Genomic DNA, 15,184 nt, shown 5'->3' on the forward strand with positions numbered 1-15,184 from the left:
CATGCATTTTAAGGCCATTTTCCCTGCTAGAGCGGGGCTTAGCCTTGCGGTCCCCATGACAATCTTCTCCATTTTGCCCTATTTTCTGCATCTCTCCTTGTTAACCCCCTTGCCCGCATTTCTTCTTCCACCATCTTTAGCCAAGTCTTTCTCGGTCTTCCCAGTCCTCTACTTCCTTCTACATTAATTTCCATCACTCTTCTCAACCAGTCACTTTCATCCTTCCTCAACACATGACCAAACCATCTCAACCTGTTCCTCTTCACAGCATCAATCACAGGCAATATTCCCATCATCTTTCGCAATTCATCATTTGTCTTCCTCTCTCTCAACGATACTCCGCACATCCATCGAACCATTCGCATTTCCACCCTATCCAGCCTTCGTTGCTGCTCGACGTTCATTACCCATGTCTCGCTCCCATAAATCATAACACTTCTCACACATGCAGCATACACCTTTCCCTTCAGCTTCAGCTTCAGCGACACTCCCCTCCTCATCAGCATGCCACTCAGTTCCCGAAACTTCTTCCATGCACATCTCACTCGAGCAACCATTGCCGAGTCTGATCCACCTTCTCCATTCAGCATGTCTCCGAGGGAGCAAAATGTTTTCACACCTTCCAGCTTCACGCCGTCTCCAAGATCCAACTCAACATTTCCTCCATCTGCAGCTCCCTCTGTGCACACCTTACATTTGAATGTAGCTGCCACACTGGTAAATGACCCTCTCAGACCACTACATTTTTGATGAACCCACTCAGCGCACATTGTACATTGAATGGAGTTCACTCCGACACCCTTCCTGCACATAGCACACGGCCACTTCCCAGTTCTTTCCACCTCACCACATGCTTTACCACTTGCCATCACCTTCGTCTTTCCGATATTCACCTTCAGACCTTTTGTCTCCATACATTCCTTCCACTTGTTCATCTTTTCCTTCAGTCCATCCATACTTTCCGCAATCAACACCAGATCATCTGCACACAACAACTCCCACGGTAAACCCTCCTTTACGTTCTGAGCCAGCACCTCCATCACAGCTACAAATAGTAGTGGACTTAGTATGGACCCCTGATGCACTCCCACCTTCACCTCAAACTCACCACAGTTCCCGTCCTTCGTCCTTACAGCTGTGCGCGCTCTTTTGTACATTGCCATCACTACTCTGATCAACCATTCCTCCACTCCTAACTTCCTCAATGCCCATGTCAATACTTTGCGTGGAACCCTATCGAATGCTTTCTCCAGATCAACAAACCCAAAAAACAACTTCTTCCTCTTCTCCATGTACTTCTCCTGCAACTGCCTCACAATGAAAAGCGTGTCTGTCGTTCCTCTTCCTGGCATAAATCCAAACTGCATTTCGTCGATCTTTACTTTCTTCCTTATCCTCCTCTCCAACACCCTTTCCAATACCTTCATTCCATGCTCCAATAACTTTGTCGCTCGGTACGAGCCACACTCCAGAGGGTCACCTTTCCCCTTTTATAGAGGGACGAGGGTACTCAGTTCCAAATCCACTGGAATGCGGCCTTCTTTCACCACCAGATTACAGATCTCTGTCATTCTCTTCACACCCCAACTTCCTGCTGCCTTCAACATATCTCCCACAACTCCCGTTGGCCCTCCGGCTTTTCCACTCTTCATTGCTTTTATCGCTTCCTCAACTTCCTTCTCAGTTATCTTCTCTGCCGGTCCTAAAACTGGGTTACTCTCTATGTTGCCATCCCATTCATTCTCTGTATTCAACAGCATTTCCATATATCTTTTCCATCTTCCTTTCATTCCATCGACAACAATTTGTCCCACTTCATCCTTCAAGCAACTCACCCCCATCAAATCACACCTCTCTTTCGCTATCTGCTTTGCAATCCTGAATACTGCTTTCTGACCCTCTTCCGAATCCAAGCGTTCTCCGAACATTTTCCTACATGCCTCCTGCGCCTTTGCTACCTCTTTCTTTGCAGCCTTCCTGGCTGCCTTATAACTTTCATGCTCTGCTGTTTCTGCTCCCGTACCCTTCGCCTTCTGCCACTCCTTGAACTTCTTCCTCTTCTCGTCAATCCTCTTTCCAACTTCATCATCCCACCACCATGTTTCCGAGTGCCTCGGTGGTCCTTTTGTCCATCCACATACCTCACCAACGGCTCCCAACAGACTAGCTTTCATTGACATCCAACCACTTTGAAGCTCAACCACATCATCCTCTACCCTACTCAGCCTCTCTTTTAATGCCTCCCTTACTGTCACCTCTTTCAACCTCCACACCTTCATTCTCGGTTGGTACTTCACCTGCCGAGCTCTCCTCGCACCTTTCACCCTTCAAACCTTTCAAGTCAAAATAAGGTAAGGAGGTCAATTAAGGAACCAAGCAAAATACCTACTCTTTGCAAGCAGATGTAGGACAGACTCTTTAAGGTGATAATGTGAAGTTTCAAACACACCACATATTCATATTGTCGTGTAACCTGGGTTAAGACCCCAAGAGGACGAATAGCCGAAACGAGCTTTAACTCCGAGGCGTATTTGGAACATGGCGAGATTATTTCTGGCGCACGTGGAAAGGTTTGAAGTCTTACCTGATCTGACGGCCGACACTGGGTTAATGCAAACCCACCAACAAAGAAACGAAACAAGACAAGAAAAGTAAAATTCAACAAATAATGATTTAATGAAAATAAATATAAAGACAATAAAAATGTTGAGATAAAATTGAGATTTCCTAAATTGAGACATCTTCACTCACTCGTATACAAACAAGGGGGAAATGAAGGTAAAACAAAACAAATAATGTTTATGTCATGCCGCCACTTAGCTCCGGTCTCAACGAGGACTTGGTGGGCGTCACAGGTCCGGTCGGTCGGCGAAATGGCCGCGCGTCGACCGGCTCAAGATGGCGCCGAGCCGTGCTTTCGCTGCGCAAATTTGAAGTAATGCGGGCCGGCGGTCCCCTCGCGCTCTCCACTCCGTCCGAAACGCTGCAAGCTCCACGAACCGCCGGCAACGCCCCCTCCTCAAGATAGAAGTTTGCCACACCGCTCCTTTCTCTGCACCAGGTCCACACAGGCTCTGAACTCGCTCCACCAGCGCACATGAACCAAAATGTGACCACTCGAGCCGGAACAAAGAGAAAATGCGACCGCCTCCACCAAACGCCAGACCAGGCGTCCTTTTCCTCTCCCAGCTCTCGAATGTTCCACGCTGACGTTGTAGGAGCTATGCTCCAACGTAAATCGAAAGAATGGACGCGCCAAAAGGCTGGAATTCGTCCGAGTTTCTTTATTGTGTCAAATCAACTCGGGTACTCTGAAAAGCCCGTTTATCGGGCAGCAATATATATACACATTATCCCGGAGCGTTTGCCCGGGAAAGGCGAGAGGGGGCGTGCCCGGGCGTCCTGGACGAGGCCTGGCAAGTCGAGAGCGGCCATGCCCGGGCGCGCCCGTGCGTCCCGGACGAGGCCTGGCAAGTCAAGAGCGGGAATGCCCGGGCGTCCTGGGCGAGCCCGGCTTGGTGATCGCTCCGCGTCCTCGGTAGGTGCAAGGCGATTGTGTATACCCAGCGGTAGCCGCTACACACGTCCCCCCAGAATCGACTTGCACCGGCAGGGTCAATTTAAGGGGGGTCCTGATGACCTGGCCGAAGCGACCACTGGCGGGTCGTGGGGGGGGGGGGATCCGGTGTGGTGGTGCGCGGTCGAGTGGGGGGCACCGTGGACGGGGGGCGGCCTCGCCGCGGCGGAAGGGCCAACCGTGGCGGTTGGTCGATGTCCACGTGCGCCGGCTTGAGGCGGTCCACCGCAATCCGGTACGACCTGCCGCCGATGTCGATGACGAATGACTTGTCGTCCCGTCGCAGGACCCGGAAGGGCCCGTCGTACGGCGCCGGAGTGGCCCCCGATGTGCGTCATGACGCACAAAAACGTACTCCGCTGTGCGAAGCGCTGGGGGGACGTAGGACTGGGGGTCACCGTGGTGGGACGTTGGCACGGGGGCAAACCGTCGGGCGATCTCCTGGAGGTCCGAGCGCTGGTGAGCTGCGGACCAGGGACTGGTAGCGTCGGGCACGAATTCGCCTGGGACGCGTAGCGCCTGGCCGGAGACAAGCTCGGCGGTGGACGCCCGGAGGTCCTCCTTGGGGGCCGTGCGGAGGCCCAAAAGGACCCACGGCAGCCGGTCGGCCCAACCGCCGTCCTGAACGCCGGCCATGAGCGCGGCCTTCATGGAGCGGTGGAATCGCTCGCACAACCCGTTGGCTTGGGGGTGGTAGGCCATAGTACGGTGGAGCTTGACCCCCAGGTTGCGGGCGACCGCGCCCCACAGCTCGGCGGTGAACTGCGGTCCGCGGTCCGACGAGATGTCCGCCGGTGCGCCGAAGCGGGCGACCCAGGTGGCGATGAAAGCCTGCGCCACGGCGGCGGTGGTGGTGGAGACGAGGGGAACGGCCTCCGGCCACCTGGTGGTCCTGTCCACCATGGTGAGCAGGTGTGTGAAACCCTGTGATGGGGGGAGGGGGCCCACCAGGTCCACGTTGACGTGGTCGAAACGTCGTTCGGGCACGGTGAAAGGTGCCAGCGGGGCCTGGGTGTGTCGGTGGACCTTGGCCTGTTGGCAGCCTGTGCAGGTGCTGGTCCAATCGCGGACGTCCCGTCGAAGGCCGTGCCAGATGAATCGCGCCGACACCAGCTTCTGGGAAGCTTTCCGGCCCGGGTGGGAAAGGCCGTGGAGGGAGGCGAAGATGCGGCGTTGCCAGGTAACGGGCACGATGGGGCGAGGCTGGCCTTGGGAGACGTCGCAGAGCAGGACAGTGTCCGCGAAGGGGATGTCGGCCAGGCGGAGGCCCGTGTCCGCCGCCCGGAGGGCTTGCACCGTGGTGTCGGTGGTTTGGTCCGCCGCCATAAGCGCGAAGTCCACGCCGAGGTGGACCGCGTTGGCGCTGGCCCGAGAAAGACAGTCGGCCATGGCGTTGTCTTTGCCGGCGACGTGCCGGATGTCTGTGGTAAACTCCGACACGGCGGAGAGGTGGCGCTGTTGGCGGGCCGACCACGGCTCCGTGACCTTGGCCATTGCATAAACCAACGGCTTGTGGTCGACGAACGCCGTGAAGGGTCGGCCCTCCAGGAGGTGGCGGAAATGGCAAACGGCCAGGTGTACACCGAGGAGCTCACGGTCAAACATGCTATATTTGAGCTCGTTCGGCCGGAGTTGCCGGCTGAAAAAAGCGAGTGGCTGCCAAACCCCGTTCACCCATTGCTCATGTACGGCGCCCACCGCGTAGTCGGAGGCATCCGTGGTGAGGGCGATGGGAGCGTTGAGCACCGGGTGAGCGAGCAGTGTTGCGTCAGCGAGGGCCCGCTTTGAGCTTTTAAAGGCCGCGTCCATTGCTGCGGACCAGATGACGTCGTGCTTGGCCGGCTTGCCCCGGAGGGCTTCGTAGAGGGGCCGCATGAGTTGAGCAGCGCGGGGCACGAAGCGGTGATAGAAATTCACCATTCCCAGGAATTCCTGCAGGGCCTTTATGGAGCGGGGACGCGGAAACGTGGTGATGGCCTCGACCTTGGTTGGCAGCGGCACGGCCCCGTTCTTGGTGATGTGGTGGCCCAAAAAATCAACGGCCGTCGTGCCGAAGTGGCATTTGGCCGGGTTGACGATGAGGCCGTGCTCGCTGAGGCGCCCGAACAGTGTTCGGAGGTGGAGGAGGTGCTCGGCCCGGGACGTGCTGGCGACGAGGATGTCGTCCAGGTAAACGAAGAGGAACGGCAGGTCGCGCAGCACGCCGTTCATCAAGCGCTGGAACGCCTGAGTCGTGTTCTTGAGGCCAAACAGCATTCGCAGGAATTCGAATAAGCCGAACGGCGTGATGACGGCTGTTTTTGGGACGTCGGCCGCCCTGACAGGTACCTGGTGATATCCCCATATTAAATCGATCTTTGAAAAAATGACCCGTCCTGCCAAACGGGCGGAGAAGTCTTGGATGTGCGGGATCGGATACCTGTTGGGGGTGGTAGCGGCGTGAAGGCGGCGGTAGTCGCTACATGGGTGCCAGCCGCCCCCTGGTTTTGGGACGATGTGTAGTGGCGAAGCCCACGCGCTATCGGAGCGCCGCACGATGCCGAGGTGTTCCAAAGCGTCGAACTCGGCTTTGGCCATGGCGAGCTTGGCTGGGTCGAGGCGGCGGGCTCTGGCGTAGACTGGCGGGCCCGTGGTTGGTATGTGGTGCTCGATCCCATGTCGTACTGCGACGGCCGAAAACGTCGGCCGCGTGAGGGCCGGGAACTCCGTGAGCAGGCGAGCAAACTCGTTCGCCGCCGGGAGGGCGCATGCCAGCTCGGTCGGAGCGGAGCTGCTCAATGTGCATGCCAGGGAGCTGAAGGTCTCGGCGTTGAAGAGGCGACGCCGTTGGACGTCCACCAGCAGTCCGTGTGCGCAGAGGAAGTCGGCGCCTAGCAGCGCCATGGGCACGCTTGCGGTTACAAAAGTCCAATTAAAGCGTTGGCCGCCGAAGCAGAGGGTGACGTTGCACGGGCCGAAGGTGCGGATGGCCGATCCGTTGGCCGCAACCAAGGAGGGGCCGCAAACCGCGGACTGCCTGTCCTGATCGGAGGCGGGTATGATGCTCAGTTGGGCGCCGGTGTCACACAGGAAGCGCCGTCCGGACGCTTTGTCCGTGATGAAAAGTAAGTTGCCCGTGTGGCCGGCGCTCATGGCTGGTAATGAACGCCGGCCCGGCCGTTTCCCGGTTTGCCAAAGGTGCACGGGGGTCGGCATGTCCGGGCCTTCTGTCCGAACCTGGCATGATAATAACACCACGCCTGGTCAGGTGGAGGCTCCGGTCGTCGTGCTGGAGGTGGTCGGCGCGGCGTAGCGGCCGCCAATTGCGTCGGCAGTTCGGTCGTCGACCGTGCCGGGTGCTCGGGCACCATGGGCGTTGCTTCGGACGGCGGTGGGCTCCAGGTCGCTGCTCGAATGCGTTGGCCTGCCGCGGAGATCTTGTCGGCTTCCCTGGCGAGGGCGCGGGGATCCGTGATCGTCGTGCTTGCCAGGGCGAGGCGTACCGGGCTAGGCAGCTGACGGAGGAACAGTTCCCGGAACAGGAATGCCGGAGAGTGCTCGCAGAGCAGCGAAAGCATGTAGTCCATTCGCTCGGACGGGCGCGTGTCGCCGAGCTCGGGCAGGTCGAGCAGGCGCCGTGCGCGTTCCGCTGATGAGAGGGCGAAAGCGTCGAGGAGGAGCTTTTTAATCGCGTCGTATTTGTCAGCGGCTGGCGGGTGCTCGAGGAGGCTCAGGGCGCGGGCCGCGGTGGCTGAGCCGAGTGCTGCTACCACATGGTGGAAGCGGGTGTCGTCGGCCGTGATGCCTCGCAGGGCGAACAGGGAGTCCGCCTGGGCGAACCAAACCGCCGCGTGAGCCTCCCAGAAGGTAGGCAGTTTGAGGGCAACTGCCGTGTCCATGTCGGGTCACCAATGTAGGAGCTATGCTCCAACGTAAATCGAAAGAATGGACGCGACAAAAAGCTGGAATTCGTTCGAGTTTCTTTATTGTGTCAAATCAACTCGGGTACTCTGAAAAGCCCGTTTATCGGGCAGCAATATATATACACATTATCCCGGAGCGTTTGCCCGGGAAAGGCGAGAGGGGGCGTGCCCGGGCGTCCTGGACGAGGCCTAGCAAGTCGAGAGCGGGAATGCCCGGGCATCCTGGGCGAGCCCGGCATGGTGATCGCTCCGCGTCCTCGGTAGGTGCAAGGCGATTGTGTATACCCAGCGGTAGCCACTACAACGTCACACTCTGTCCAATCATCAAGCGCTACTCAATCATCCCATCACCCCTCCACCAATCACAAAGGCCGGGGTGTGGCCTCCTCGTTACAAGTCTGGGGGCGGAGTCTCATCGTCGTTCGGGAATGTTCAGATGATGTCGGGGTTTCCTTGCCGATTGGCAAATGCTGTTTCTGTCAGCCCTGACGGCACTGTGAGTGAATGAGTCCATTTGTTATAGTTGTTGTTTGGCGGCTTTTTCATTGTAATAAAGACGGAGGGAATATCACAGGAGGCAAATTACACACTGGGGAATTAATATTTAAGCCCTAGAATTAATTAGCACAAAGCCACGCCTCTTATGGTGACATGCAAACGCTCTTACCCGGACAGACAGCCTACTTACGTACAAGATGGCTTCTTCGTGGCATACGGAGCATTCTAATCTACACCTTTCTAACTTTCCTAAGGTCTTTCTTTGTTTACCCCAACAAACGTAACAATACAATACTAATCGAGGCTGCATTTTATAGTGATCACGAAAGCTTTAATCTCCTAAACAGCGACTCAACAACATCTTATTACAGTGTATAAGGGTGGTGTATAAATAAGATCTCTTCAGCAAGGCTAAACCTCCGATTTTTTTTTTTTAATGATCTTTAATATCATTTAAGTATAGACTGTACTTGAACAATGCACAGAATATCATGTTCTATGAACTCTAGTTTGAGAAGTGTCTGTTTGTGCAAAACTGACAATGAACGTGCAAAACGACTCAAACAACAAAAATTAATATTGCTGCCTAATTAGCACAGAATACGAGATGGAAGTGACAGATAGACAAGTCTACACAGCTGTGGAACTGAACAGAAAGTTTAACTCGAAAAGTAATGGCAACAAAATAACCTGAAAAAAAATCAGGAATATTCACCAAGGTATTGTTTTTCCTGAATTGTAATTCGTTTCTCCATATAAACATGTCGAGTGAAAAGAAAATAATATCCTAGTGTAATCCCCTAATCATCATTTCATGTGCTTGTCACTGCTGGTTTGCATCACCGCTGGGATCGTGGCCATACCGCTGATGCAGTGCCCCATGCTGGTTATGGCAGGAATTTGTAATTTGTTAATGGTGCCAGCGAATAATCGCCTACTCTTCACGAAGGACACAGTGGGATCTTTAACGTGCACTCACAAATACTGGTAGATGGGACGCCCGTTTAACATCCATCCAAGCGACAGCACACACATTGATGGATCACTCAGCCTGTGAAATATCGGGTTGACAGTTTATAGCCGCGGCGAGATTCAAACCAGGGCAAGACAGCCGAGAGGCAGGTGTGCATAACCTCTAGCCCCCCCCCCCCCCCCCACCTGCCAGCCAATCCCCTCGTCCTAAAATATAATATCCCCTTGTCCTAAAATATAATATCCCCTTGCTCAATTTGTGGTGTGTCAAAAAATCCTAGTTTTTAAATGTTATCAGTTTCACTTCAACATCCCCTATGAAGAACAGCAGGACGTAGGATGCAGTTATTAGCTCCGCCATTGAAGGTAGATATGGAGGTTATGTTTTCACCACTGTTTGTCTGTCTCTCTGTCTGTCTGTCTGTGAGCAGGATATCTCAAAGGTTATGAACGGATTCAGATGCAACTTGCTGGACATTTAGATTTTGGTGAAGATCCAAAACCGGATCCAGATACGTAATTATTTAATTTCATGTATGGTTTTTTATCATTGAGAAATGGGGCCAAAATTATATATAGCACGATATGTCAAAAAGTTGTGGACGAATTGTGACAAAATTTGGTGGATGAATTGGAAAGGTGACAAGAACAAGCTAATTAGATTTTGATTAAAGTCCGGATGCAGATCCGGTCGATCAGTGGTATACAAAATATAAATTGTTCAGCCTGGCAGAGGTATGTGTGTATGTGCTCTACCGAGTGCCGTTCTAGTTCCTTCTAGTACTGTGCCATCTGAGAGTTTGCTTTGGCTCTCATTCCATATCCAAGATTCAACATTTCCTCTGCTTCCTTGGGAATGACAGATATATCCAAATAAAAATTGCTCTCAATAACTTCCATTTTCCACTACCCTCATTTTATTGTCATTTTTATCTCAAGACTCGCAGGAGTACCCGGCTTTGCCGTTTGGGTAACTTCAGCAGAGTTGATGATCGAGAAAACACCTGTGACCACAACGACACAGTTTGTTTTATGCATGTGTATCCTCCCCGACCCCCTGGTCATGGTGTACCTCCGAGCCCCGAGAGGAGTCACGGCAGAAAAATGTGTTATTCTGTGTGTCAAAGATCAATGGAGAAGCCACCCCAAGTGTTACTCACAAACAAATATTGTATTAAGATCACACAAGAATAACAGTACAACAACAATAGTACTCAAAAGTACAATCAATATGTCCTATGATGGTACTATCAGTTTTGTAATATATAACTCACTGTGCTCCAAGTGAGTGGAACAAGAACATTCCCCAATGTCTCTTATTCCCGGCTTCAAGACGAAGTTGATTCGCTCCAGCGATCGCCAGAACGATGTCCAATCGAGACCAGAATCCCGTGCGGATGGCAAATACAGTCACACAGCCGAAGCTGTACAAAGGCGCCCTCAAGGCGACTGGGAAATCCAAAGGCGCCCTACAGGCGACTGAGAGATCACACCCTCGGGTATGGACGAATTAACCTTCAAAAAGCCACATCACACACACGCTCCAGATCGACGTCGGAATGCGGTGAAAATGGTCGAAAAGAGACGAAACCGCGAGCGAAGCACAAGTCCTGCGCGAGTCAAAATGGCCGATGACCCGCTCTTGAGACGTAACGGCCCGGCGATAATTCTCCTCGGAATCCACCGCCAAAAATCTGACACGCAGGTTGATCGGTCACAGCGATAACAACTCTGTCGTAGGAATCCCTTTCCCGGAAACCCGAAAGTTCGCTAGTGACTCTTGCTCGCCAAAGTTCGCTCCAGACCGCAAGCAGCTCGGCTCCTTCTTGTCCGACTCACTCGCTCCGCCCTCTTTCTCTCTCCTCTTCCTCTTCGTCGTCCGGTTCCCGATCCGGTTTCCTGTTTCTTTTTAACACTAAATTTTTCACCTTTTGAAAACAGTTCATGAACAATAAACCTTTTGAAAACAATAATAGTACATGGAATCCAAAATGTTTACAGTGGATGAAAACCACCACAACGGAAGTGACGAATCCGTAACACATGGTTACACTGCTTTGCATATAGGATTTACAGCAGAAACAGATAAAATAAAAAGAAACAAGACATACCACAACAGCTGTAGATGGACTGAGATCGAGAATGATAACAAAGCGATAACTTGCAGAGAGGAATACGACTTGAGTCGCAGGCACCAGAGTCAAAGCATGGGTATTTGCAGGATCACCTGGTCGCCAGCTATGTGGTAACACTGACAGCACCTGTAGACTGTCACCCTGGGAATATGCAGACACAAAAGAGTTTGTATGGTAATCAATTAATTTTCATTCTGAAGAAAACCAACAAAAAAAATGATACGATGAAGTCAAGAACGAGAGAAAACAAAATCAAATTTTTTAAAATAATTAAAAATGATTCCACTGCGAATGAGGGAAAAAATATATTAAAAAAATTATCAAGTCTCATTGAAAAGAAAACAATTGAAAATTTCTAGAAAGGAATTTATGAAGATCCAAAATAACAAGGGGGCAGAATGGATCTGAAACTTGGAAAAGCAAAAGCAACATCTAAGGGGAATGCCCCCAATGAAGTGATGAATAATTTTCTTCCCCTTATTGTAAAAGTCCTGCCTAGATAGAATTCATGGGTGAAACTGCAGAAGTTTTGAAAAAAGCATTTAAAACATAAGAACTATTGTGGATTCTTTGTATTCAGGTCCTAATCTAATCATATTTCCGAACAAACTCGGGAGATCATAACGATCATTTTGGTGCATCACATTCCACATTAGAAAACTCCAGTAGAACACCACAAAAAACACAGACACAGACACACACAGACACAGACACACAGACAGACACACACACACACACAGACAGACACACACACACACACAGACAGACACACACAGACAGACAGACACACACACATACATACACACACACACACAGACAGACACTCACACCAGCTTTTTTTACCTCCGCCACCAAAGGTGGATGGAGGTTATGTTTTCACCCCTGTCTGTTTGTGAACAAAATATCTCAAAAATTTGTGGACGGATTCGGACTAAATCCGCGAAACTTGGCAGAGATGTAGCACATGTGACAAGGACGAAATGATTCGATTTTGGTGAAGATCCGGATTCGGATCTGGCTACTAGAATTTTTAAAGCGATTCTTCATCATTGGGAGATTGGGTCAAAAAGGATACATAGCAGGATATCTCAAAAAGTTGTGGACGGATTTGGATGAAACTTGGTGAACCGGTTGTGTGTGTGACGAGGAAGAATCGATTCGCTTTTGGTGACGATCTGAATATGGATTCGGATATAATAATTATTTAATTTTCAAGTGATTCTTCACCATTGGGAGATTGGGTCAAAAACGATACATAGCAGGATATCTCAAAAAGTTATGGACGGATTTGGACGAAACTTGGTGGACTGGTTGGGTGTCTGACAATGACTAATAGATTCAATTTTGGTGAAGATCTGAATATTGATTCGGATATGAGAATTATTTAATTTATAAGTGATTCTTCACCATCGAGTGATAATGATATGGCCAACCAGGCGGAGGTATGCTCTCTACTGAGTACCGTTATCGTTTCCCCTGCTTCTACATGATATCTTCTATGACCCCAGGTGCTTTCTGGACCCTTTCGACTCGTCTTGGGGCGCAAACTTTCACGTGGTGTCGGTCCATGGGTTCCAGTGGGGACAGGTAGGTCTACGTAGTAGTGGAACCGACCATGTGTAGCGGTCCCAGTGGTGGTGCACACCTCACCTCGTACTAGTAGGTAGTAATAGTATATAAATGACCTATTGCTCAACAGCTGGTGGAATTCCTCGTGCCAAGTTACCTGCTCTCCAGGTAAGCTTGGCCTACACGGCTTGTTGAGGCGATTGAGAAACCATGCGAAGCGAGTGCTCCGGGAAACTCGGAACCTTTCGTGCATAAGAAGGTACACCTTGGCTGCCTCGTCCGCCACCGCCAAGCTCTGCAGAGTAACAAGGAGAACCCGCGGTCAGGAACCATCGGGAACACACACGGACAATCGCAGCAAACAAGCAAATGTGTACAAACCTCGCTTTCATAGTCTTGTCCCTCTTCGACCATAGCGAGCGCGACAAAAAGAAGAAGCTGACATGAAGCGAATTAAAACGTTTCGAGCACCAAGTGCTTCCCTCCCCATCGCATGTCGCGGATGTGTTTACTCAATACTCGGTAGTGACGTCAGAGCCGAACGGGTAATGCTGCATTGAGGGGCAAAATCATTGTGATTGCATCAGATTCCGTTCATACAAATTATAAATAATATATGTTTTATTTAAATATTACCGATAAATCAAAATAATTTGTGAAAGAAACATAATTCTGTCACAGTATGAATTGGGGTGTATTGCAGAATTATATTTAGTTCAGATAGGGGGTTCTGTTCTTTTAATAGTTCTACACGGTTAATGTAGAGTTAATCACACCACATTATATTTATAAGTGTGTATATGTGTGCGTATATCAATATGTGTGCGTATATCTTTATGTGTGTGTATATGTGTGAGTGCGTGTGTGCGTATATATGTGTCGGAGTGTGTGTGTGTGTGTGTGTGTGTGTGTGTGTGTGTGTGTGTGTGTGTGTGTGTGTGTGTGTGTGTGTGTGTGTGTGTGTGTGTGTGTGTGTGTGTGTGTGTGTATATATATATGTGTGTATACAGTGTGTATGTGTATATGTGTGTATATGTGTGTATATGTGTGAGTGCGTGTGTACGTATATATGTGTGTCGGGTGAATGTGTGTGTGAGTGCGCGTGTGCGTATATGTGTGTGTGTGTGTGTGTGTGTGTGTGTGTGTGTGTGTGTGTGTGTGTGTGTGTGTGTGTGTGTGTGTGTGTGTGTAAGAGAGAGACAGAATTGTGAGGAATACAAATGAAAAAACCAGATGTGTGTGTCATTGGTTATCTCCATAATTTGGGTTTTATAAGGTGGGACGGAGTCCTCCAGGACTCGAAGTATCCATCCCCGCTTTGTTGTGGGATTGCCATTCATGGGCTAAGTTGTGATGTTGTGTTGTTCTCAGAGTTTTTTTAAATGTCTCTCTTCAGGATCGTCACTGAGCCCCGTCCAGCCTCCAACTGTCGTTCGTTTGTGGTAATGTTCCCGGGTATTGTTTTTAAGATCGATGTAAGGTTATTCTTTGTCATCCCTGTTGCTCCAATTTATCACTGGTACAGTTTCGGTGCTCTTCAGCTTCCAGGATCTTGTCACTTCATTATTATGGTCTTGATATTTGATTATTTTCTGTGTTATTTGGACCGAATCACTGGGTACTGAAACCTCACTGAGCAATGCCTTATTTTCCTTTTTGTATATGAGTACCGAGCCTACTATTCCGGTCACAGTGCTTTGCTTCTTATGTACACACTGGATGGGATTATCAGGTCATGCGTGAGCATTATGTCCTTGTTTTTAATGATTGTGTTTAGTTCATGTTTCCATGAGTTTTGTGGAACTGCCGGGATATTGAAATTTCTGCAGATGTGCCAGTGGATTACTCCACATACTTTGTTGTGCATTTGGGTGTACAGCTGTCCTGACACGAGTTTTTTACATCACAATTGGAGGTGACTCGTGCTTTCTCCTTCCACCTTGCAGAACCTACACTCGTCCCATTGACTCTGTCCCACCATCTTCTCAAACCCATTGGTGTAGAGTGTGTCCTTGGTCAGGGGCATTCATATAATAATTCGTTCTCCATTTCCATCCCAGCAAAAAGTGCACATTTGATGCATGGTCCTATTTTATTCAACCTTGGCACAAGCACAGTACATGATGGCAATGGCATATACGTGGACGTCACTTTATTTTGCGATCTGATCAAAGATGGCTGACTGGTGGACTGTCGGCCATTTTAGTTGTAAAAAACCCCAATTTTGAACACGTCCTCAATCATTTCTCGGACATGCATTTACCGATCTTGTTCAAACTTTGCATGCAGATAAGCTAATCTATATTGTAAAAGGAGCCGTGTCTGTCTGTTTGTCTGTTTTTCGTGTTATAACTTGAGAACGGATTTCAATAAATCCAACGACGGTGGATTCGGGTAACCCCCGGCAGTTTGTGATCCAAAAAAGAAATTTCCTTTTTTTTTATGTGTACATGGGACACACGTGTCAAAACTGCAAATGTCAACACGTGACGTTGATTATCCCTGCACAGAGAGCAGGATCTCCCAGGAAT

The 15,184-nt window shown here is 50.3% G+C and overlaps 1 protein-coding gene across 7 annotated transcripts in view; it reads right to left on the reverse strand.

The window, feature by feature from the left end:
- The window catches only part of SZT2 (SZT2 subunit of KICSTOR complex), a 283,208-nt gene extending 270,031 nt beyond the window's left edge, over window positions 1-13,177 (reverse strand). For all 7 annotated transcript variants that reach the window (XR_013622459.1, XM_078772210.1, XM_078772202.1 and 4 more), the window contains exons 1-3: window positions 13,035-13,177; window positions 12,811-12,948; window positions 11,061-11,225 (exon numbers count right to left, since the gene is read on the reverse strand). Coding sequence is in view for 6 of the 7 variants with exons in the window: in XM_078772210.1 (XP_078628336.1) it covers window positions 11,061-11,225; window positions 12,811-12,948; window positions 13,035-13,067 (336 nt within the window). In the remaining variant the exon portion in view is untranslated. The remainder of the gene's footprint in view (window positions 1-11,060; window positions 11,226-12,810; window positions 12,949-13,034) is intronic.
- Between the last annotated feature and the right edge of the window lie 2,007 nt (window positions 13,178-15,184).

Source organism: Myxine glutinosa, chromosome 1 (genome assembly GCF_964187855.1).
Source record: "Myxine glutinosa chromosome 1, kmMyxGlut1.1, whole genome shotgun sequence".
Taxonomy (NCBI): domain Eukaryota; kingdom Metazoa; phylum Chordata; class Myxini; order Myxiniformes; family Myxinidae; genus Myxine; species Myxine glutinosa.